Source organism: Python bivittatus, unplaced genomic scaffold, assembly GCF_059951505.1.
Source record: "Python bivittatus isolate LINGU-HERP-01145 unplaced genomic scaffold, Pbiv_v1 ctg000330_np1212, whole genome shotgun sequence".
Taxonomy (NCBI): Eukaryota; Metazoa; Chordata; class Lepidosauria; order Squamata; family Pythonidae; genus Python; species Python bivittatus.
The window spans coordinates 24,730,657-24,757,272 of record NW_028277058.1 but is presented as its reverse complement, the minus strand read 5'-3'; the positions used below and the strand labels follow the sequence as shown (position 1 = coordinate 24,757,272).

The 26,616-nt window shown below is 40.2% G+C and overlaps 1 protein-coding gene across 4 annotated transcripts in view; it reads left to right on the top strand.

Annotated features, from left to right (window-relative positions):
• Positions 1-255: 255 nt before the first annotated feature.
• The window catches only part of PPP1R12A (protein phosphatase 1 regulatory subunit 12A), a 136,317-nt gene continuing 109,956 nt past the window's right edge, over positions 256-26,616 (top strand). For 2 of the 4 annotated variants that reach the window (XM_025177186.2, XM_025177189.2), the window contains exon 1: positions 256-692. In XM_025177186.2, the coding sequence (XP_025032954.2) occupies positions 456-692 (237 nt within the window). In that variant the 5' untranslated portion in view covers positions 256-455. The remainder of the gene's footprint in view (positions 693-26,616) is intronic. The other 2 variants (XM_007422267.4, XM_007422266.4) reach the window with 2 other exon arrangements.

The window sequence follows — 26,616 nt, the reverse complement described above, 5'->3', positions numbered from 1 at the left end:
TCGTGATGATCTTTAAGATGCCCCAAACTCTCAGCTGCTTTGCTACCCTCTCTGTAAGCGGCTCTGTGTTGCGCTCGTTACCGCTCCAACGGGCGCCCCGCTGAACCTCTTCGCCAACAGTCCGTTAAAAGAAAACTTTATCCGCGGCCGCCGCGTCTTTTCTAAAATATCGCGAGATTATGTTAAGGAAGCCGGGCGCTTCACTTTTCCCTCTCTTTCCTCTTAGCTCCGCTAGCCGGCCGAGCGCGAGATAGGCGCGCGGGCAGCACAGGGCGGCGTTTTGGTGCGCTGGGAGTGGGGCGGGGGAGCAAACGAGCGAGCATTCGGCCGCGCGAGGTTCTGTGGGATACAGGCGGTGCTCTGCTTCTCCGCCTCCTGCTGGGTGCGGAGCGGCTCCGCTGAAGCAAACGAGCGAGCGAAAGGCAGGGAGAGAAGGGACGAGACCCGACTAGGGCATGAAGATGGCGGACGCCAAGCAGAAACGAAATGAGCAGCTGAAGCGCTGGATCGGCTCCGAGACGGACCAGGAGCCGCCCGTGGTCAAGCGCAAGAAGACCAAGGTGAAGTTCGACGACAGCGCCGTCTTCCTGGCTGCCTGCTCGAGCGGCGACACCGAGGAAGTGCTACGCCTGCTGGAGCGCGGCGCCGACATCAACTACGCGAATGTGGACGGCTTCGCGGCACTGCACCAGGTCTGTGTCTGCTTGTCCCATTTCCCCGGGCAGGGTTTCACGAGCTTCTGCTGGGAAGGAGGCTCTGCCGCCCGGGATGAGGTTGAGGCCTGCGCCTTTCTTCCACCTAGGATGGTCTAGCTAGGGTGCTTCCGAACTTCTTGCTTTTGGGCGCCTTGTGGAGGGCTGTGGCCCTTCGGCGTCGGAACCTGCCTTCCTCCTCTGTCCTCCCGACCTTTAGAGGGGAGCTAGGCCAGCTGCGCACATCCTTGTTTGTGTCCTAGGGATGTTGGGTCCTGCTGGAGAAAACTGTGTGTACTGATAAGGCCAGGCCTTGTCTTTTCCCCGAGAAACGGGCAATTGGTGGTCGTCTTTTCTTTTCGCTGCACTGGGTCAGAGACACTTAGTTCTTCTGGGGAGGGGACAGATGAAGAGCGGAGAGCTCCCCCGGGCCTTGCTGTATAGGGCAAGGAGGACGAGGGCAAGTCCTTTCACGAAGGAGGTGACTTCGTGGAGTGATGGGGTGATAGCCACTACCACAGTGGGAAAATTTAGGGGTTGTCCTTAATGGCTGGCTGTTTCGCAGATGAGTAGAGCACATCCGTGCTAAATGGTATTCTTAATTTCTTAAGTTGCTGTTTGGTTTTTTTCCTGGTGGTGGCTCTACATTATGGAATGTGAACTCAGACCCGATACTTCAGCCCTTTCTATTATTTATGGAAAGTTATAAAATAATTAGTACAAATTAAAATTGATTTTGCTTGCAAATGTTCCAAAACTGACAGTTGAAGGATGGGAAATAAACTGGTTCTGAAATGTTCTCAAAATGGATGCTTTGTAGACGTTTAAGTTTTATAGGAGTCTGATTGGAATCTCAAATGTTAGCCAAATAAGGAAAGACTGTGGCAATCCTAGATAATGTTGGATACTTGAGTTGGTGTAGGTTCTATTAACAGGCAGAAACAATAACAACATTATAGACTCACTTTGTATATATATTTATATATATAAAAACAAGTGTAATTACTTTGACAGCTTGATTTTTGTTTTGCATGGTGGTAGGTCTTCGTAGTTCCTTAAAGATGTAGTAATTAGGATCTCTTGAGGAAATAGAAAGAAGTGCTTTTTGCAGTATACTAACATATAGTGTTTTATTAAGCTGTGAAACAGATTTCAACTTAATCTGTACTAAAAATTCCTCATGATGACACTGGGATGAAAAAAGCTTTCCTGGGTAAGTTGGTTCAAGGTAGTTGAAGATGGCTTACATATTATATGTGTTTTGCCCTTGCTATTGTGCAAGATGTATAATTGATCCTGTCTTTTGAATTAAACCTGTCATTCTTCTGCTGATATATTTTAATTAGTTCAAAGAATGTATACATGTCCTGTTTACAAAGTGAATTGAACAATATCTGTAGATTGCCACTTCTGTTTTAAAGCTTAGTAATGAAATTCTCATTGTTCGTAATGTAAGACTTTATTAACCTGAGAGAGAGCCTACTGTAGAGTTTACTTTTGTGTAGATGCATGTAGAATTTCATATTTGGCCTTTTTTGCCTAGTTAGCATTTTATTGAGAAAATTACGTTTTGCACTTCAAAGTGAGAACTTAAGGGTTGAATAAGGTCTAAAATAGTGTGGGTACATACTTCTTTGAGATACTAGAAATGTTTAAAATAGCTTTTTACCTTTAATACTGTGATCCCTGGAATGGCATTCCAGGCTGTAAAATATTCCAGATCTCCCCCCTCCAAAACAGGAACTCATTGGCTTCTCCCACAAGCTCAATGAGTTCCTCCAAAGACAGGAACTTACTGAGCTTGTCAGGGGAGCCAGTATTACAAATTCCCTCTAGTTGCATGATAGAAGGGAAAAAAAAGTTTCATGAGCATGAAGAAGACTAAAAACCTAGGATCTTTAGGACCTATATCATTCTTATTCCCCAAACATCCTCCAGAAATTAGGCAAATGTATGCAAACCTTGGGGCTGATGTACATAATTTGTGTTATGTTAAAACCTGTAAAAGAAAAAAAGAGTGGAAAAATCATTTTCTCTTTATTTTATGACATGTTGGCAGGCCTTTTGATAAGATAGCTTTTCTGTCTTTGCATTGTATCTTATTCATTGGTAGCATAGTTCAGTATATTTGGAATCTCATGAATGATGTACATTACTTTACTAAATGATTAGTAAAGCAATGGTGGCATAGAAATTGGCCTAGCATAACTGAAACAATTTCTGCTATCTTGCAAAAGAGGGATAAAAAAGAAAATTTCATGATAAAGGCAAACTCATTCAAGTCAAGTTGGCTACATGATTACGCACACATGTACATATTGTTTTCTTTACAACAGTGTAGAACTGGTTTGCCATTGCCTTCTGGGTTGTTTTTTGACTTCCTAGACTAGTTGGCAGTCTCCCATACAAATTTTAACTTGATGTAGCCTTGTAGTTAGCTTTTTGGGAAATCAACTGAACTTTGCTAAGCACTGCTGTCTCAGACAAAGGATTTCAGAATGTGAGGGATTCAAGAATAAGTGGTTTACTATTTTCAAGCTCAATTATAATCTGGCATACAGAAGGCATGGTGAGCAAGAAAAAGATACCTGACTGCAATTGAGATAGGCATATATTCAGGGAGATAGTCCTTTATGCATATGTCATTAATTCTATTTAGCACATTCAGTGGTAAAAAACACTGTGAATTGTGCCCTGAAGCAAAGTGTTGATTGTCTTAAGGCATGTATTACAATGCTTGCTTAAAAAACAGCTATTACTATTACATTTGTCCCAGCTGAAGTTCTCTTTAAGGGCATTGTATTATACTAGTCACTAGATTGGAAGCCACAGAAAGAAGAAGCAGTTTTGCGAATGTATTGTGCAATGATTGTAACCTATTTCTTGAAGACGTGTTCTGGGTTCAGAAGCACACCTGAGATTTTGATTAGACATCAACATGACTAATCTAGTAGGTTACACTGAGAAAAGTCTAAATGAATTATTTCCTTTTTTGAGCTTCCCTGTGCCCCGTATGCATGAGCCTGTGTTCACATACACTGCTAAGGCACTGTTCTTATCTATAGTTATCTATTTCAAGTAGGTTTGCACACCCTACTAAGCCAAAAGCAAACAAACCATATTGGGGCTTAACATTATGTATGAACTAGGCCGTATTCAGGCTTCATTTATATTCATTCTGATTTGGGACTTTACATAGTACAGGTAGCAAAGTTTAGCAATGCTGAGTCAGTAGAAATGGAAGAATATCTAGAGTGATACTTTGAAAAATGGCCTGAAACATTTGAGTGGGCATGAAACAGTGAAACAATAGGTCATAGTTTATATGATTTGCACTAGAATGAAAGATTGAGCTCTGTTTAAGTTTTGAATATATCAGTTGTGATAAGATTGTTCTATATCCTGTTGATTACTATTTTTTTCAGTTTTGGAATACTTAATAATAAACTAGAATTGCATAGGTGATATATTTATTTTGTGATGTTTCCCATTGTATATGAGAACATAGTTAGATGCTGGCTGTTTTTATGGTGGTAGCATACTAATGAATTGCAATTCATTGAAAAGTATTAAAGCTGAATGATTTTGCTTGTAAGTTCCATTGATTTGAAATAGTGAGCATCATTTTATGTTTGGGCTGTTGGGCTGATATATAACAAGTTATTTTCTTAACTCTACAGGATATCTAGCACAACACATCTGCTATGAAGACTCAATAAAGCTAATAATTAATCAACAGTCTTCATACCAAATTCTGTTAAATATGAAACTATATGTAATACAGCTAAATCTGATAACTAAAGCATTAACTGTATCAAGAAAGACTAAAGAGTTCCTATTAATTATTTAGATATTTTATTGCAGTAACCTCTGTATTACATTAAAAAAAAAGGATAGGCGTAACTGAGCAGTTTAGAAAAACAGCTGGAATAGCAAATTAGAGTTGGGAGTACTGTATGTGTGTGTATATTCATACATACATGTAACTGTGTGCTATTATTTTAAATATCAATGGTATCTTTTTCATAACAGAATTTTTTCCAAAGGTGAAAAAGTACAGTTTTAAAACATTTTGTTCTTCATCATATAGACTTAGGTACTATGTAAAAGTGAAAAATACTGATTTGATATATGTAAGGAGAATTTTAACATGCATTACAGGTAGTCCTCGCTTAACCACAACAGGGATTGGAAAATTCATTGTTAAGCAGGGCAGTTGTTAACTGAGTCACACCCAATTTTATGCCCTTTTGTGCAGCGGTCATTAAGCAAATCACCATTGCCATTAAGTGAATCACATGGTCATTAAATGAATCACGCAGTTTCCCCATTGATTTTGCTTGCCAGAAGCTGGCTGGGAAGGTCACAAATGGCGATCACATGACCCTGGGACATTGCAACAGTCGTAAGTGCAAGCTGGTTTCCAAGCACCTGGATTGCAATCATGTAACACTGGGGGTGCTGTGACGGTTGTAAGTGCGAGGACCAGTTGTAAGTCCCTTTGTTCAGCACCATTGTAACTTCGAATGGTCGCTAAATGAATGGTTGTTAAGTGAGGACTACCTGTATTGTAATTGTGGAAGATTAATCTAGTTTGATTGTTATGGTGCAGTTTATTCTCAGTGTAACTTTATTCTTATGTTTTGGCATACATAAGTATAGCAGTAGAAGAATAAATGTTAGCAGGTTCAAGTTTTTAACGTTTTTAAACTACATGCACTTGTATTATTTTTCATTTTTTAATGTAATAGCATTAGCAGCAGTAGAAGAGGCTGAAGGTAGATAATGCCTTTTGAATTAACTTCCAACATGTCCTATTTGCCTTGATTTAATGTGAACCATCAAAACCTGTATTGGAAATTGGAAATTGATTAAAATTTCATTTATTTCCAGATTTCAGCAGTTTTGCTTACTGTTGTAAGTATGGTCTGGATGAACACCTTGGCTTACTTCCAGCTTTAAAGCTGCAAAGAATTGTTCCAGCATTTGAGAAGTGATCCATGTATAAGTCTAAATTTTAGACTTTAAAACTAAATTTTTAAGCAGAAGATGAGAACCTACTACTGTAGTTAATACGTTTTTTTTCCTCTGTCACTTAAAAAATAACAATTCAGCAACATATTTTGGAATGGTGGTTGGGCCAAACTAAGACTTCAGGAGTCACAAATTATGTACCTTTTACTTTTTCATGATCTGCAGTGGAGAAGACAGGCAGTTGGATGTTCCAAGAGCTCTAAATAGTATATTAAAGCTGTAAACTTAATAATGCAGGTTCTTTGAGGGAAGAATAGCAACATTTTTTAAGATAGTGATGTCTGATAAGTCTTCATGTCAGATAATTTAAAGAAAAAACCCCAACTTTACTAATTAAAATAACCTATGGTCTTAAGCAGTCATGACTTGATTTATTCTACACCAAATATTTGATATTTTTGATAAAGATAGATGAATGCCCTGGCTTCTACATCCACAGAATGACTGGAAACCCACATCAAGGTAAGGCATGATTTATTGAATAAGCCAGAATTGGCTTCTTTCAAAAAACTAAATTATAAACCATGCTTTATAAGGTGCAATGGCTGGGTTTATACAATACGCTAAGCCAGAACCAATAAGAAATTTACCATGGCTATGGACAATATAAAAATCAGTCTCTGTGTCTGTACGTGTTTGAGGTGGGCCAAATACTATAAGAATGTATCTCTGTACCTATATAGTAGGACTAGCTGATCTGGAAAAATACAGGTAGTCCTTGTTTAATGATGGTAATTGGGACCTTCAATTCCATCACTAAGTGATGCGATTGTAAAGCATGATGTCATGTGACCATGCTGGCAGTTGTGGCAGTCCCAGTTGCCATAATTAGGCAAATCCCGCACATTTTGCAGCATCCTGTGGTCATGTCATCACCATTTGCGACCTCCTGCTGGCTTCCCCATTGACTTTCTGGTGGTCATGTGGCCATGAGACACTGTTGTCGTAATTGAGAGCCAGTTGCCAAGTACTTGAATCACAATCATGTGACCACAGGGATGCTGCAATTATGAGGACCCGTCATAAGTCCCCCTCGTTCAGCACCATCATAACTTTGAATGTTCATTGAAAGGCTGATCATTCAGGAAGGACTAGCTGTAATATTCTGATACAGACATCTAACAATACTACAGAACTTTAACATTGCCAGGGTATAACATGTAAATAAGTATTAACTCCAAAATTATTTCATGTTGAAAATTGAATAGCTGTTCAAGAAGAGCAAGTAATCTGATTTCATATTCATAGTGGAAGATTTGAAAGTGGCTATTTCTGGGAGTATATACAGTGAGCATGGAAATACAATAACCTGATAGTATGATTAAGAAAAGCAGTATAACAGATAAATTGAATCAGCCATTAAAATGCCCACAGGTTGCATATGATACTCATACAGGCATACAAAAGCATGGATAACTCTCTAGTCTGTTACATCAAGATAAGATAAACATATATCTTGATTCTTATATAAAAGGAAACACACTAGAAAGCTTTCTTGTGATTATAATACATGTATACTGTATAATCATGGTGGACAAATAAGTGTATATATATTTTTCGTGTATACAAATGTAATATGGTTTTGTTTCAGAAAAATAGGTTCCTGAAAGAACAGCTCATATCATTTCCTTTTTTGTTTGGAGACAAACTTAAATGACTTTCATGTTTTATTATTATACATCAAATCTTATGTATAAAATGTATATGAAAAAACTATGCAGAGAGAGAAAATTAAAAAGAAAAGACATGTCTGTCATCATAAGTAGAAATCAATATACCTAATGTTAACATTTTAGTTGTGTTCATTAATATTAACTTAGGAAGCAAATCAGTTTACTAGTTCAATATAAATGAATCTTCCAATTTATTTCAAGAAATGTAAATTCTAAATGGATCACTGCTAATTTAAAGGTTCACAACTTCCTTTGCATTATTTACATATATGCCACATGCAAATATTCAAAGTCCTTATTACCATAACTTTGTATGCTTTGCTGATCTTATTAACCATAAAAAGGCAACTCTAAGAGAGTTACAAAGCGGTAGGACTTGTAGTAAGCAGTGCATGTTCTGATGTTATCTGGTAGGCAGAGACATTCCAAGTTGTCATGTATTGCTAGATACATTCCTGAAATGACAGTCAGTGGAAACTCTGGCATAGAATAGAGGTTTTCCTCAGCTGTCACCATCTTTAGTAGCCTGTCAGTATATTGTTAGAACAATCAGGAAATATGTCTAGTTCATATTTGTGACCAAATATTATCCTTGAATAGCAAGAAAGTAATATAGCAATTTTGAGTATCACCAACAAATGTAGTTTCTTATGTTCTGAGAACTCCAGTGGCGGATCTTGTATTTAAGATTAGAAAATGATTCAGTCAGCTTTTGTGAAAGAAGGGGAACAAAACACAAACTTGTTATGGTACCAGATTTCATTCAAAAATGCATTAATTAAAGTTTCACTGTATTGGGGATTTTTCATGTGGCATGTCCCATAAAATAAGCATTGTAATCCTGCAGTGCTGGGATCAAATGACTATTCTATGTGTCAGTAGTAAGTTCTATTTGCATTCAATGAGGCTTAGTCCTAGAAAAATGTATGCACAGTTGTTGTCTAAATTGACTAAACAAATAAACTGCTGTGAGTAAAAATTTATTTATTGATTATATGCATATACTATCAAATTGAACAAACTCAATTTACAATGCAAATAAAACACAAAATACAATGCCAGCTGGACATTTGGGTAGACAGTTGTTCACAGGATGGAAGCCACCATGGAAGAATACTGTCTTTGTGCCTAATCTCCATGGGACTCTCACATATGTGGGGAACAGTGAACATCCATATCCAGGATGAATGCACAGGACAGGTGAATTTCACTGGGAGGAGGCAGTAGTGAAGATGTCTGGGAGCCAAACCATGTTGCCCTTTGAACTGTACCTGGAAGCCAATGCAGTGGCTGTGGTACAGCTGTAATATGGCTGTAGCAGCTTTTATTTTCAAGCATGTGGGCTCCTGTATTTTGCATGATCCATGGTTTCCAGGTAGTCCTGAATAGCATACTCATGTAAATTGCTTTGCAGTAATCTACCTAGTAGTGATAAGGGTTTGAATTAATGTTGCCAGGCCTCCAATCCAGATAGGCAGTTAAAGCCAAAGCAGGCAGAGGGCCAGATGGTTTCTGGACAAACAAAAGCTGTAAAGTTGCCTTGGGCATGGTAAGGTTCCAGTTCCATGTAGCTACTTGACCAAGTGGTTGATGTTGCTTGTTTAATGTTTAGATGGTTATAATTACACTGTTGTAATTATCTTTTCAGCTGAAGCAAGTAAAATTACTTTGGGTAGCAGAACACCAAATTCAGTGCTTTGTAATACATAGATTAGAATATATTGGTAAAAATGTTGGTAAGTGTGTGTGTTTGCATTTGACAACAAAAGTGTTTTCATGCTTTAATAAGGCTTTCCCCAAAAGAATAAGAAGCTACTAAATGAAAATAAAAATATTGCTCATCTACTGTAGATTCATATTTTCAAATACATTCATAAGAATATAAGAAGAGCCCTTGTGGATCAGGTCATAGGCCTGTCTAGTTCATGTTCTGTGTAGTTGCTGACAGAATACATCTGGGAAATTCATAAACTTGCACTGGAGGGCAGTAATCTTCTTCTGCTGTCACTTCCCAGCAGCCAGTTTTTAAAACTTACTGCTTTTGATTTAGGAAATAGTAAGCAAACATTGTTATTAGTAGCTATTGGTAGTCTGATCCTGCATGAGTCTGTTCAATTTCCTTTTAAATTGGATGCTGTTACCACAACTACTAGTAGTGAATTCCATGGTTTAAGCATGTGCTGTATAAAAAATATTTTTTCCTTTGAGTTGTTAATCTGCCTGTTTTATGTTTCAATGAATGACCTCAAAATCCATCATTATTAGAATGGGAGAAAAAAAATTTCTCCAAGTTATCTATGTTATCTATCATGCATGCTTTTATTTCATTCTTTCATGTCTCCCATTACCCTTCTTTATTTCAAGTTAAAGAACCTCAACTTCTCTAATCTTTCCTTTCAAGAAAGCTGTGTCAGCCCCCAAATAATTTTATTTGTCATTTTTGGCACTTTAACCAGCTCTGTAATAAACTTGTTAAGATGGGTGATCAGAACTATATGCAGTACTCCATATTGCGGTCCAACAGTTTATATAAGGGCATTATTATACCAACAGTTCTATTTTTAATTCTCTTCCTAATGATTCCAAGCATGGAATTTGGCTTTTGTACAGCAGCTGCACATTTGGTTTACATTTTCATCAGATAGTCCACTATGACTCTAAGATCCTTTTCTTCATCAGTTCACTGCCTGCTCAGATTCCATTCAAGTATACAAGAAATTTGGATTCGGGAGGAGGAGTACTAGCATGCATACAATGTAAAGAAGAGAGAGTATAATTCAACCAAATTACAATTTTAGTCTGTAAAAGAGGATAGAGTACAATGTAACTTTAGCCTGCTGTATTTCAGATGTATTTGAACTGCAATTCCTGGAATTCACAGCAAATATGGTAGGTATCAGACTGGAAAAAGTTAATAGAAGAGAAGATGAGGCTATTTTATCCTGATCCACAAGGTCTTAGTACTAACATGCATTTCTCATGTCCCGCTACAGTGCTATCTTATAGTAAATATACATTACTATAGCACATATACATAGTAAATATAGTAAATATGTATAGTGTTAATATAATAAATATGTATACTATTCAGTTGGACTAACTTGGAAGTCCAACTGAAATTAGTGGAGTTTGCTTCTGAACAGATAAATAGGATTTTTAGCCATTCTTTGAGTAGGTACCTTAATCATGACTAATACCGAAAGATGGTAACATTTTATCTTACACCATCTCTTTAGTAAAGTTTTGACTTTTTTCCTAATTACATCTATTGTTTATCTGTTTCCATGTTTTTAAAATAAATTTGTAATCTGCCCACAGAACTGTGGTCATTAAGTGCATTTAGGAAGCAATATATAAACAGATAAGAAACATTAGCTGTATTAATTTAAATCTTGTGAAACAACAAAAGCAGGGAGGACAAGAGCAGGAAGGATGCTCTATCAGCTTCTTTTGTATGCAGTTCCCCTTTTAGACTGTCTAGCCAGAAATGTAGTTCATCTTTAAATAGCATATTTTCTTCATACTCTCAGGAAAATTTTTTTTGTATTTTTGAGAATAATTTGCAGACTAAACTCCCATACTTTTTGGATACTTTTCAGCTTCATTAAGCTTGAATTACTAGGTCCAATCCTTAACATTAACACTGTTGATGTTAGCCAGCCAAACAAGATTTCCTTGATCTTTCTGTTTTTGTTCTCAGTAGTTAAGCAATAAGTACAGAGTGGTTCAGTTAGCAGTTAAAATGTAACCGGAAATAATTGCCTAATTGTTCAGTATTGTATCAGTCTTATTCATGTTCTCTTTTTCCTTGTGTCAGTGTTTTTATATAGAGAAGCATTATGCTGTTTCTTATTTCACTGAACATCAGATTTATAGAAGCTTTCTTCAAAACTCGGTAAAGACTGTACTTTGGAAAGCACATTATTAATTGAATATTAAAAAAATGAAATATGCTTTCAAAACAAGCAAGCTGTGGATTAGGTTTTTAAGTATAAAACAGATAGACTCACATATTAGGCTAAATCACTATTTAGCATGTTTTATTGAATATATCATAATTGGGTGGATTCGCACATTACACTGAACCATAAAGATTGACTTATAAATATAGTGGCTAGCTTCACACATCATGCTAGATACAAACTAAACATTATCGCAATGTCAGTGGATCCTATTGTGTGGCATCCAAATAATTTGGCCATTAGATTGTAAAAAGCAGCTGCTTTGTGGCATTGTCTCATTCTGTATTGAAGCAGACTGATTTCATGAAACTTACTTTTTTTAATCTGCTGAAAAGGGTCTTCTGTTTGTGCAGAGCATCCAGATCAAATCCAGATAGAAAGAAGCTGGTGACAGATACAGTGGTCTAAGGGAAACATCAGTGGTCCTTTAATCATTGCTCGTTGTGTTTCTTTTCTAGTCTCCTTAAGAGCCATCCTCTGAACCTGCTATAGTTTATCAATGTCCTTTTCACACTGGGGAACCTAGAACTAAACAAAATATTATACAGTAACAGACCATCACAGACTACAGTAGAACAGTTACTTCCAATGATCTGGACTCTGTGCTTCTGTTAACACATCCCAAAATAGCATTTGACTTTTTAGCAGCTGCATGACACTGTTGGCATGCTCAGTTTGTAATACAATAGAATGTCTAGATGTTTTCACATGTACTACTGGAAATCCAGGTCTCCCCCATCCTATACTTGTGTTTTCTTCTCAAAGTAAATTTCAACCTATTTCAGATCACTGTTCATGCCTGTCTATATCTTTTTGAATCATTGCATTTTCTTCTAAAACGTTAGTCACCCTTCACAACTTTGTATCATCTGCAGATTTGATAATCATCCCCTTAGCTTCTTTGTCCAGATCATTGTTAAAGATGTTGAACTGCTCATGGCCCAAGACAGAAGAGCCCTGAAGCACTCTGCTTGATACTACTCTCTATTCTCACGTGGAATCATAAAATAATAGTCTGTGGCTATCGTCATTCAGCCAATTATAAATACATTCAACGGTTGTGTCATTTAGGCCATATTTTACCATTCTGTTCATGACAACATCATGAGAGACTTTGCCAGATACTTTGTTGAAGTCAAGTTATATATGTCAACAGCATTTGCTCAATCTGTTAAGGTGGCAACTCAGTCAAAAAAGGGTATAAGGTTAGTCTGGCATGACCTACGTGTCACAAATTCAAGTTAGTACTTGTTAATTGTATTCCTATCCAAGTGCCCACAAATACTCTATTTAACAGTCTGCTCAAGAACCTTGCCTAATATAAATGTCAACCTGACAAATCTGTATTTTCCTGAATTCTTCTCCTTCCATTATTATTATTATTATTTTGTAATATAACATCTACTGGGATCTCACCAGTTGTCTTTGAATTCCCAAAGATAATAGTGATTGTTGAGAAGTACGGAAATCACATTGAAGAAGGAATGCAAGAATCATGAAGTAAACAACTTAGCCTTGGGAAGGAAGAGGGAGTAAGAAAGAAACTCAAGATAACCTCACCTTGATTCTGTTTGATATAAGAGGAAGCAGAAGGAAACTCTTGACAGGCTTTCAAGATTCTGCTCTACTCTACAAAATAAAGTAGAATTCCTATAGTCTTTGAGGTGTCTGATTCCTGATCTGGCCCACCTTGAAGGGCTGATAGTGGTTCTGCTATCACCTGTACTAGTTCCTTCAGTACCCCATGATATATTTCATCTGATTCTGGAAACTTAAATTCACTTAAACCAGCTAAGCGTTCTTTTCCCCTCTTGTCTATTCTGAGCTGCAGCTCTTGTCCTTTTCCTGATTGCAAAATAATGGCCAGTTAGGGCTTTGTTTCACTTCTGAGAGGCAGTATGACTTAAGACATTCTTTCTCATCATCACCTGCTATTAGTTCACCCTCTTCTCCTCTCAATAGACCTACAGCCTCTTTGCCTTGTTTGTCTGTCTATCTGTCTATCTCATAATGCCTTTTATGTTATTTATTTGAGCATTGTTTATAGGCTGTAGCCTAATCTGTAGTTTAGCCTGATATTCCTACAGTTTCTTACAGTTGTGCCTTTTTTAGTTATATGCCCTTCCTTCCATATCTTATACATACTCATTTCTCATAATATTTATAAAGCTCTGTGTATATCCATGCTAGTCTTTTTAAATGTCTTCCCTTTTAGATTCCAGTAGGAATTGCTTATATTGTACTTTCAATATCTTGTTTTGCAGGATTTCCCATCCTTATCAGGGACTTTTCTCCTTGAGGATTTGAATCGGTTGGCTCTGACCTACTTCCTCTCTGAATTCATCAAAATCTGCTCTTCTGTAATTCAGTGTACAAGTCTAATTTTTCTCTGTTCCTCCTGCCCTTGATGTCATGATCTCAAGAATAACAGTCATTTTATCTAAGGTTCCAGTCATCTTTACTTTCCCCATCAATTCTTCCTTGTTAGTAAGGATTAGATCCATGATAGCAGACCCCTTTGTTGCTAACAAACAAAGTTGTCAGCAAGAGAGGAGAGAAATTTGTTGGACCTCTGACTCTTGGCCTGTTAAGTTTCCAGTTGATGTCAGAGTAGTTGAAATATTCCATTGTCACTATAATATATTTCTTTTAAAGTTTGATCATCTGATACAAATCAAAACATCCTCATCCATATTTCTGCCTGTTCAGCTAATCTATAATAAACTCTCATAACAATGTCACTTTGGCTTATCACTTAAAAAAATTGTATAAACTTACTCAGCAGGATATCCATGCTATGATTCCTGAATTTCTGTGTTGGCATATGTGTTCTTTACATTCAGCAGAACTACTGCTGCTTTGTTCCTTTTGAATAAGTTGAATAAGTTGTAGCCTTCTAGGGCTACCAATAATGTATGTTATCCTGGTAAGTTTCAGTAGTGCCTATGATATCGTATTTTTCCTCTTACATTAGGATTTCAAATTCTCTCTGTTTATTTCCCATATTTTGTGCATTCCTGTAGACACATTTTGAAATTTTGAGCGGATTTAATGTTATGGTTTCCTTAATTGGCTTTGCTGTTATAATTTCCTGCCAATATCTAAGTTGCCCCTCTATTCTTGTGCTTTTTCTTTTGTTTCCTACATAGTTGACCCCAATCCTTGATGGTATACTTGGTTCTGGGTTTTTGCTATCCTCCTTCTCTAAGTCTAGTTTGAAGAAATACTCAAAGAAATAAAACAAAACAAAAACAAAAAACAAGGTATCTGCTGAATACAGTCTTCCCAGTGAGGTGTACATCACCTGTCTGTTTCCAAGGGATCTTCAGGTCCATAGTCAAGAAGCCCTAATTCTTCTTGGTAGCACCATCTTTTATGTGAAGACCTTAACTTAAGGCTTTATGAAAACATTACTTGTGCTTCCAGTGTCTTCATCTTCCTTTCTCTGGAGATCTGTTCAGGGTCTCTTCTGGCGGTGTTGTCCATATCAGTCATGAGGGAAGAGATGGTTATGAGAGGAGGGGTTGGTAGTATCTTAGCAGTGTGTCCATCACTTTCTGCATCCCAAAGGGATCTCAAAGGCAACACAACTTTCACATCAAAATATTGTATGAGCACACTGTAGCCTCAGTTCATTTTATCAAGGAATCACCTGCCACCAAAATGTGCCTCCTCTTTGCCAGAGTGGTCTTGGTTTTTTGAACTCATGGGAGTCAGAATGTCTTGATTCCTGTTTGGGGCACCAAGGATTGTCTTCTAGTCTGATACCAGTTGTTGAGCTTCATCAGCATTGGATGCCTCCTTATCCTGACATAGTGGCAGGGTGTAAGGGCCAGGCAGGAATAGCATATACTGAATGGCACAACCAAGTAGCTAGCATTGTGTACAGGAACATCTGCACAGTGTAGGGGCTAGACCCTCCCAAGTCCAGATGGGAGATTCCTCAGAAGTTCGTGGAGAATAACAGGACTAAGATTCTGTGGGACTTCCAGATCCAGATGGACAGGCAGGTACTGGCCAATCAACCAAACATCATGGTAGTAGACAAAGACCAGAAGACAACGGTGGTGATAGATGTAGTGGTGTCAAGTGGCAGCAACATCAGGAAGAAGTATGAGAAGCTGGAAACGTACCAGGGCCTGAAGGAGGAACTAGAGAGGATGTGGAAAGTAAAAGTCTAAGTGGCCCCTGTGATGTTAGGAGCACTTGGGGCTGTGACTCCTAAGCTGGGAGAGTGACTCCAACAGATCCCAGGAACAACATCAGAACTCTCTCTCCAGAAGAATGCAGTGCTAGGAACAGCTAAGATACTACGCAGAACCCTCAAACTCCCAGACTCCTGGTAAAGGACCCAAGATTGAGGAAGACGCATACCACCCATAGAGGGGATTTTTTGTTTTGTTTTGTTATATAGATGTTGATGCTGCACAACTCCTGTGTGACTCTGGGCAACTCACAATAGAAAACAATACAAATGCCACAACATAAATAAAAAAATACAATAAGAGGAATATCACAATAGCAGTCCAGACAATAACATCAACACACACACACAAACACACAAAAATCCATCACCTCTAACTAGGGTTTCCATTCACCCTACCCCAAGGTCTGGGAGAACGAGGTCTTTAAGGCCTTCCTGAATGCCATTAGGGCGGGAAATGCCTGGATCCTTGGGGGGACCTCATTCCAGAGGGCAGGCACCATGACAGAGAAGGCACACTTTCCAAGTTCCAAAAGATGACACTGCTTGATTGAGGAGGTCCAAAGCGCATCTACCAGGTTGACTCTTACTAGCCAGGCAGAAACTCTAGGAGCTGGATGGCCCCTCAAATAACCAGGCTCTATACTATCAATACTTTATTGATGATAACCAACATCTTAAATCGCATCTGGAAGCATACTGGCAACCAGGGCAGCTTGTGAAGCAGGGGTGTCATATGAGCATGCCAAGGCAGGCCCACCACTGCTTGCATTGCTGCATTCTGCACCAGTTGTAGCTTCCAGGCGGTCTTCAAGAGCAGCCTCATGTGAGGTGGATTGTAAAAATTGAGCTGTGAGGTGACAACGGCATGAGTGACAGTCTGGATGGTTGCCCAATTCAGGAAGGGATGCAGCTGACATACCAGATGGAGCTGTGCAAAGGCCTTATCTACAGTTGCCATCTGCTCTTCAAGAAGGAGCTGTGAAGAGGACTCTCAAATTGCACACCACTCCTGAAAGGGGAAGTGCAACCCCATTCAGGACTAAAGATTGAAGATCCACAGACTTAGGTGGTCCCAACAGCCACAGCCATTTGGTCTTGGTAGGATTGAATTAGAGATGGTTTCTCCCATCCAGCCCACACAGCTTCCAGGCACTGGGACAGGACCTGAACAGCCTTATTTGGCCAGCCTGAGATTGAAATATAATTGGCTATCATCAGCATACTGGTGATACTGGACCCCAAATCAGCAGATGACCTCACCCAGAGTGTCAAATCCTGAGGCATCCCACAAAGGAAGTGACCTCTCTCCCCTAACACCAAGTGGAATGGGTGTTGAAGGAAGGAAGAGAACCCCTACAATATGATACTGTTCTCAACCATACTGGGAATAGCTTTCAATTCTCAGTGCCCAAATCTAGAATTCTTGGTTTTTGCCTAGCTGTTCACGAGCAAACTTTAATCTTGCTCTTATTTTCTTTCTGGTCAGTAAAGGTTTCCTCCTGGCACACCTCCCATGTAGATCTAATTTGTATATCTTTTTTCTAATGGTAGTCTAATGCACTTTGACAGGAATAGTAGCAAGAACTACCTGTAAGTCACGTGATGAAATTCTGGGGTTTTTAGAGACTTCTTTCAGTATCTTGTGTTCTGCTCTTGGGCTGAACTTGCTGGGAAGTTCAAGTTGGAAGTTGTTTGAAATCTTTTCCGCTTGTAGGTGTTCTTCTGGATAGTAGAATTATTGATGTCCAACTGTTTGGCAATCTTTTAAAATCCCTTCCCAGACTCATAGGCATCTATAACTATCTTTCTGGAGGCCTCAGAGAGCTCTTGCAATCTAGATATCACACACTTCAACAACAAAATGCAAACCAAACTAAATGTCTGAGGTTTAAATAAGATAGGTTTCTCCCATATCCTCTCTAACAATGCGTTCACATTTGCATCTGATCTGATGCATCTGATTCTAATTTTAGGTATTTGAGATGGTGATTTATGTATATTCAAATTACACAATGGATTATAAAATGTAATGGTGCATATTATTTTTAAATAATAATTTTATCCTGGCTTTTTACTCAAGGCAGCAAACATATCTAATACTCCTGCCTTCTGTTTTCTCCGTAACAACAACACTGTGAGGTGGGTTGGGCTGAGAGAGAGCAACTGGCCCAAAGTCACCCAGCCAGCTTTTATGCCTAAAGGAGGTCTGGAACTCACAGTTGTAATGGCATGTGGGAAAGACCTTGGGAGAATGTGCGAAAAGATGCTGCCAAGGGAACAGTCAGATAAGAGACAGCATAGCCTGCAGCTGGATAGTGGGTGGGGTAAGAGGCTCAGAAGAGACCCTCCCTAGTTTCTCAGGCTGTAAAGGAGATGGGGAGATTTGTACTTTCAGATTTGCATGATTCTGTCAATGTAGCTGTAGAATGAAGTGGAATTAGATCATCTGGTCATGATTCCTATCTGGTTTACCTGGCACTTGGCTGACCAAGTCCCCTGGTTTCTAGGCCAGCACCTTAACCACTACACCAAAATCTCTCATTATATCCCCTTTATCAATATTGTTGAAATGAATACAGATCATATTTCTGAATGTTGAAATATGCTGAAAATATCAAAAATTTCACTGGGGTGTACTTACTTTTTCACATGACTAGTATCTCTGCAATTATTTCATATTTCCTAATAAAGTAAATTCTATGTTAAATATAGATTTATGCCCATTTTTTCTTGGGGGTTGTACTCTGGTATCATAATTCAGACTGCCTAGGCCTTGAGGATTAATAATGTTGCCAGAATAGTAGCACGCTCATCATCTGAATATGAATGTAACTATATAACTGCTGTTTTCTTTTATCTTCATTTGTGAGGTACATTTATTTATTTAAAAAATAGGAATTTTGTAATCTTTTTGAAAAATAACTATTACTATGTTTTCATTTCATAATTCATTATTGCATCAGCTGCAGCGTAGAATCTCATACTACAATATACGAGGGGAGATCCAAAAAACCCAGAATTATCTTCTGGAGGGCGGGCCCCTTATAGTACAGGCTTCTCCCACTAGGTGAGTGTTCTAGGAACCCATCTGCATCTGTGTACCAGCTGGGTTGTTGTGAGAGGCTGCATTCAGCTTCAGTGCGTTTTTTTTTTAGAGACTCTTTGAACGCATTTGCCTATTTCATGATGGGTGATTCGTGCCTCACTTGCTCACGCCTGAACAAAGAGACAATCGCTTGGCTGTGTGCTGTGCTTTGAAGGAGCAGTTGGAGGCTGACCCTGATTTTTTTTCAAAAGTCATAGCCGGAGATGAATTTTGGTGCTACGTCTATGACCCCGAAACGAAACAGCAATCCAGCCAATGGAAAACTGCCACATCCCCACGACCCAAAAAAGCACAAGTGAAGTCGAACGTGAAAACAATGATCATCTGTTTCTTTGATGTGAGAGGGATTGTGCACTCGAAATTTGTTCCTCCAGGTGAAACGGTCAACCAAAATTTTTATCTGGAAGTTTTGAGAAGGTTGTGTCATGATTTGTGGAAGAAACATCCCGAGTTGTGGCAAACAGGTGACTGGTTCTTCCACCATGATAACGCATCTGCATGCACCGCGCTGAATGTTCAGCAGTTTTTGACCAAAAACAGCATGACCCTTGTGCCCCACCCTCCCTATTCACCCAATTTCACCCTGTGCAACTTTTTCTTGTTTCCCTGGATGAAAAAAGTCCTCAAAGAGAGTCGTTTTGCCGATGTGGAGGAGGTGAAGCAAAAAACAACAGAAGCACTAAAAGGCATCAAAATTGACGAGTTCAAAACCTGTTTTGAGCAGTGGAAAAAAGTCTCGATAGGTGTATTGCATCAAACAGAGAGTACTTTGAAGGTGACTGAAGTTTGAATGTGTAAAAATAAATTCACAATTTTTTACAAATAAATTCCAGGTTATTTTTGGGTCCCCCCTCGTATATATTATGTAGTTCTATCTTTTAATTCTGGAGTTTTTGATGAATTTAAGGAAAAAGTTCTTGAATAGCTCCCAAGGAAGCACAATATAGTAGTGGTCCTTGTGAAATTAACTTAAAAAAAAATGAGATTCCCAGTCTTTTTGAAAGAAACTAATCCCCTCCAATCTGTTAGAGTACATCATCTTGAGCTCTTACAGCTATTGGATAGCCAGTATGCAAATTAAGAGTCTTACAGTCCAGTACAGTTGGTGAGTATCACGTTGGGAGAGTTTGATATATAGTGTCATGTACGGTAGTGCTAGTGGAGGGAAAATGAGTGCTTCAGTTCTTAGATATGAAATAACTATACACGGGACAAGAGAAGATTTGGAATCTTTTTTCCTTGCCATGTCTTTCTTTATACGGGCAATTTATATGGCCACCCAACTAACAAATTGTGACTCTGAGCAGCTTGTGCCTGATTAAAAACATAAAAACCATACAAGACACAAAACACCACAATACAGGGTAGTTGAGGGCAAACCGCAACATATTTCAATTCCAAGTCATTTCAGGACAGGCTCATCCAACACTTTGGCTCAGTGCCCAAGGGAAAAAACAGGTTTTAAAGGCCCTACTGAAATGCCTTGGGTCAAGGCTAACTGAATTTCAAAGGGAATGCCATTCCAAAGGGCAGTAGCTACAATAGAGAAAAAGTACTGGACTGCAGACTGAAATGTATCAGTCAACTGGAATTCTTTATCCAATAGATGTGTATATCCAAGTTAAATGAGATCTGTTTCCTTTGATCACAGGTTGGGCTGGGTGTTTGATGTTCCTTTTCCATAAAAGAAAATGAAACTAAGGTGTGATTTAGGATATCTGTGATTTAAATTATTTCTTTGTTTGATTTACTACATAATCTTGGGCAAGTGTTGTTTCAAGCCTTAGTCCTTCATCTGCAGTATGGATACAATACTAGTCTACCATTATTAGAATCTAAGAAATACTGTTACAACTTATATGTGGCATTGGCAGAGCAGTATTAATGTTTTATTCTCAGCTGTTAAAATGAGAAAGTGACATAGTTCCTATTGATGGAACTCTGTCTGATAAAATAGATCCTGGTTCAACAAGCAAGAGAATTAAGCTTTTAGAAGAGTTGTAGTGGGTCTAATACACTAATGTTCTTATATGCATAGGGTATATAATTTCTAATAATACATAGAAGAAATATATCTGAGAGAGTGATAACTAACTATATTTAATATTATAGAGAGGTCATAAGGAAGTTTAGGGACTTGATATTAGCTTCTTATAAAGAGACTTTGTTTATCATGTGAAGCAAACATGTATGTTTTTGCAGAACTTCAAGGAATAACATAAGGAAGATGCTTGCTTAGGGGTCGGGTTCAGAATACCTTTTCTTTCTAACTTATGCTGAAGTTATGCTGAAATTATGAACATGAACTTATATAGACTAAAAGCCAAGTTAACAAAAGAGTTATAGAATAATCCAAAACAAGGAATCAAACCAGACTATCTTAAGGTATCAGAATTCACAGCAGACATGGCAATAAATCTCTACTTTCCAGAAACTGTACCCTGCATTTAGTACTTAACAATACTGATTAGACAGACTGCCTGCCTGCCTGCCTGCCTGCCTGCCTGCCTTCCCTCCCTCCCTCCCTCCCTCCCTGTCTGTATAGCCACCGATCTCAAATATATGACTGAGTGGCTCACTACAATAAAAAAAAATACAATATAAAACAATTTAAAAACTATATGACAGAATCCATAAATAAGATATTCTAACACCCATTGACAACAATCAACACAGCTACTGCAAGACTCTACTACACTCTCAGGTCCCCACATCCAAAAGCAAATCCGTGTCTTCAAGACCTTACAGAAAGCCAGCAGGATTGGGGCCAATTTGACCTCTAGCAGGATGATGTTCTAAAGGGCAGGGGTCACAACAGAGAATGCTCTCTTCCTGGCTCCTGTCAAATGACACTTCCTAACTGATGGTTAGGACCCAGAGCATATTTCTCCTGCTGAACCTGATGGGGACGGTAGATGTGATTGGAGAGAGGTGGTCCCTCAAATAACCCATTCCCATGCCACGAAGGGCTTTATAGTTCATCATTTTGAATTGCACCCAGAAGCATACTGACAATCAGAAGTGTAACGTGCACTGATTGAGGACCAGCTGAATCTTCTGGATGCTCTTCAAGGGCAGTCCCATGTAAAGTATATTGCAGTAATCCATATGAGAGGTGACCCAAGGCATGAGTGAACATGAGCCTAGCCTCCTACTCCAGGAACAGGAACAACTGAAGTTGTGCAAAGGCCCTCCTAGCTATGGTTGCCACCTGTTCCTCGAAGGAACCCAAAGAAGGACCCCCAGATCACTCACAGGTTCTATTTGAAGTAGTACAACCCCATCCAGAACAAGGGAGAGAAAGTTCCCAGAACCAGGGAGCCCCAACATCCAAAGCCGCTCAATCTTACTTTGGTTGAATTGAAGCCTGTTGTTCACTATCCAAACACCCATATCTCCAGACATTGAGAGAGAACCTCTACATCATCACATAAGTGACCCGGGATGGAGATGAAAACCTGGGTATCATCAGCATACTGGTAGTACTACCTCATTCCGTGCCTTCAGATAACCTCACCTAGCCTTATTCTGTGTGTGTGTGTGTAGGTAGGTAGGTCTGCTGTCACTCTTATTGGTGGTATGTGTCTTCTTCAATCTCAGGTCCTCTACCAGAGGTCTGGGAGTTTGAGGGTTCTGCATAGTATCTTAGATGTTCCTAGCACTGCATTCTTCTGGAGAAAGAATTCTGATGTTGTTCCTGGGATCTGTTGGAGCCACTCTCCCAGCTTAGGAGTCACAGCTCCGAGTGCTCCTACCACCACTGGGACCAGTTTGGCCTTTACTTTCCACATCCTCTCTAGTTCCTCCTTCAGGCCCTGGTACTTTTCCAGCTTCTCATACTTCTTCTGATGTTGTTGTCTCTTGGAACCGTTACATCTATCACCACTGCTGTCTTCTGGTCCTTGTCTACTACCACAATATCTAGTTGACTGGCCAGTACCTACCTGTCCGTCTGGATCTGGAAGTCCCACAGAATCTTAGCCCTGTTATTCTTCACAACCTTCTGTGGAATCTCCCCTCTGGACTTGGGAGGGTCTAGCCCCTACACTGTGCAGATGTTCCTGTACACAATGCCAGCTACTTGGTTGTGCCGTTCAGCATATGCTGTTCCTGCCTGCCTCTTACACCCTGCCACTATGTATTGGACTGTTTCTGAGGCCTCTCTGCACAGTCTGCACTTTGGGTCCTGTTTAGTGTGATAGACCCCACTTCTATGGATCTGATGCTTAGTGCCTGTACTTGTGCTGCTATGATCAGTGCCTCAGTGCTGACTTTTAGTCCAACCCTTTCTAGGCACTGGTAGGATTTCCCAGTGTCAGCCACCTCAGCTATGGTACATCCCATGCAGGATCTTGTCTTGCTGTGGCACTTCCTCTGCTTGAACTTCCTCCCACATGTGCTGCTGCCTCAGGCATTCTCACAGCAGTTCATCTTTGGGTGTCATCTTACTAAGGTACTCCTGGATGCTCTGGGTTTCATCCAGGACAATGGCTTTGACAGTCACCAGACCACACCACCCTCTTTCCGGCTGGTGTACAGTCTCTGGATGTTGGACCTGGGGTGGAAATCTGGACATTGTGAGGAGCTTCCAGGTCTTCACATTGGCAGCCTCCATGACCTCCTTTGGCCAGCTCACTATACTGCCAGGGTATCTGATGACTAACAGGGCGTACATGTTGATGGCATGTATCTTGTTCTTCCCATTAAGCTGGTTCTTCAGGATCTGTCTTATCCTTTGGTGGTACTGAGATGTTGCTGTCTTTCTTGCTTCCTTATTGTGGTTCCCATGTGATTGTGAGATACCAAAGTAGTTGTAGATGGTCTGTATGTCTGCTATGTGACCCTCTAGTAGTTCTACCCCATCAATCTGAACTATGTTCCCTCTCTTTACTACCATCCAGCCACACTTCTCCAGTCCAGATGACTTCTCAGTATTCTCACTGTAGATTTCTGTTAGGTGGATCAGTGAGTTGATGTCTTGTTCACACTTAGCATACAGCTTGATGTCATCTATGTAGAAGAGGCGGCTGATGCTAGTTAGACTCTTGAACTTGTATCTATAGGCAGTCCTTATGATTATCTGGCTGAGGGGGTTCAAGCCTATGCAGAACAGGAACAGGGACAGTGCATCACCTTAGTATATGCTGCACTTGATGGCCACTTGTGCAAGCTCTCTTGAGTTGACTTCCAGTTTTGTCTTCCACAGTCCCATTGAGTTCTTGAGGAAAGTCCTTAGTGTCCTGTTGACTTTATATAGTGCCAGGCATTCACAGATCCATGTGTGCAGCATTGAGTTGTAGGCTTTCCTGTAGTCCAGTGGTCCCCAACCTTTTTGGCACCAGGGACCGGTTTCATGGAAGACAATTTTTCCACGGACTGGGAAGGGCGGGCGATGGTTTCAGGATGAGTCAAGCGTATTACATTTATTGTGCACTTTATTTCTATTTTTATTTCTATTATTATTATTGTTATTTTGGTGGGAGGAAACGCTGGCAACGCTTTGGGTGGGGATAGGAATCAGTTGCTGGTCAGGACTTGTCCAGGCAGTCTCCAAAGAATTGGACATGGTTGAACAGATTAAAAAAAAAAGCTTGTGGGCTTAACAAAATTGTGCCTGAGACAAGTGCACAGTGTGGGAAAGAGGTGCAGATGGCAGTGGTAAATAAAATAATGGGCGGGCCATGTGCAGAGTAAAATAAGTGTCGGATTCTGAGCGCGCAACCTAGATCCCTCGCATGTGCAGCTCATAGTAGGGTTCGTGCTCCTATGAGAATCCAATGTTGCTGCTGATCTCACAGGAGGTGGAGCTCAGGCGGTAACGCAAGTGATGGAGAGTGGCTGTTTTCGCTCGCCCGCCACTCACCTCCTGCTGTGCGGCCTGGTTCCTACCAGGCCACGGACCGGTACTGGTCTGTGGCCTGGGGGTTGGGGACCCCTGCTGTAGTCAATCCAGGCTGTACTCAGATTGGTCTATATAGACCTTAAGTCTTGGATGGCCGCTCTGTCTATGAGCAACTGGTGTTTTGAGCCTCTGGTGTCGTTCCCAATGCCCTTCTGAATTGTGTTCATGTACTGGTCCGTATAGTCCTGTAGCTTGGCAGCTATGATGCCCAATAGGACTTGTGGGGATGCAGGTTATTGGCTGGTAGTTGGATGATGCCATTCCCTTGTGGGGGTCTTTCATGATCAGCACTGTCCTTTCTTGTGTTAGCCAGTCTGGGTGGGAGCCTGCTGCTAGCGGCTAGTTCATCTGTGCTGCTAGGCATTCATGCATTGGCAGTTAATTTCTTTAGCCAGTAGGTGTGGATCAGGTCCAGGATAGGTGCTGTCCCGCTCTTCATGTTTGTGACCCGCTGTTGGATGTCTGCTATTATGATGGTGACTGGTTCTTGTTCTTGGAGATTGTTGTGGTCCTCTTTCAGGTCCTACAGCCGCTTTGCACTGGTGTTATGTATCTTCCCATTCTCCCATATGTTCTTCCAGTACTGTTCAGTTTCTGTTGTTGGTGGCTGTGGTGTTACTGTGTTGTTGCACTGCAGTTGGAAGTGCACCTTGGATGGTTCTTTGGAGAACAGGGCATTTATCTTCTTGGCCTCTGCTTCTATAGTGTATCTCCTTAGCCTGGCAGCCAGTGCTGTGAGCCTTTGTTTAGCAGTCTCTAGGGCTTCAGATGGAGTCAGGCCCATATATTTTTTAAGTAGCCAAGTCTTATCCTTAATCTCCACACGCTTCTGTAGTTCCACTAGCTGACTGACTTCTCTCCGAGTTGCCTTGATCTTAGCCTCCAGTCTTATTTTCGGGGGGGGGGGGCATGTACTGCTATTCTTGATCATGTAGCCAAGCATCTCCAGGATTACAGCAGCTATAACTTATACCAGTTTATTGGTTTGAGTTATGATGGTAGAAGGGCTCTATTGGCATCTTCTAGCATAGTGTCTGATGGTACTTCTCCACTAAGCCTCAGTAATCGGTCTTGAAAGTTGACTGTAGCTAACTTATCCATGATCTTATGCCTCAGGTCAGCTGCTTTGCTTTGTAATGGAGGGGTTGGCAGTGACGTTCCAGCTTCAGGTGTTGGCTACACATCCAGTTTTCTTCCAGGTCTTCTTGAGTTTGGGCTGTAATGTGTAGTTGGTCTATCTCAAGTTGTGAGAGCAGCTTCCTCTTCACTGTGTTGAAGTGATGGGTAACTAGCTGTTTCTCAGGGTGGATGTAAGTCTTGTATCCATCCATAGTTCCCTCATACGTTTCATATATCCCCTCTTGTTAGGTCTACTATTGCAGTAGCATTCTATCAATTCCAGGTTCTCTTGTCTCATCCATGTATGGTTTGTTCCAGTAGCCCACTACTCATCAGATTGTTCTGGTTCCCCAACATCTGGCGCAGACCTTGTTAATCCGGGTGACATCCAAGCTGGCATGATTCTCTTAGTTCATGTCACTTTCATATCTGAGGTAGGCAGATTAAGTGTTAGGGGTCTTTGCCCATGGATCCCTACTGGTAAGGTAGGTACTGGCTGGGATTCGAACCCTGGTCTCCTGCATCAAAGGGCAGCACTCTAACCAGTACGCTATCCAGCCACTACTACATGCACACACAGAATTGTTTACTGCACTTAGTTGTAATCAAAGCCTTTCTCCATCCCTCTGTCCCTCCCTCTCTCCCCTCCAGGAATCTAGGGCCAGATGGTGCTTTGGCCTGTTTTCAGAATACCTGTAGAGTGAGGAATATCAGTACGCCCAGAGGAAATGTGTTCCATACAATGGGGTTGTCATGCCCAACATAGCTGGCAGACCAAGGAACTGAGAATGAGAAGGATTTCAGTAAAATACCTTACTGAATGCTAATCTGGGGTAGATACAGAATCTTGGAAACTAGAACAGGTATTTCCCAGCTGCACTTACACTGAGTTAATTAAGGCAGTGTCTCTTTGAGGGACTT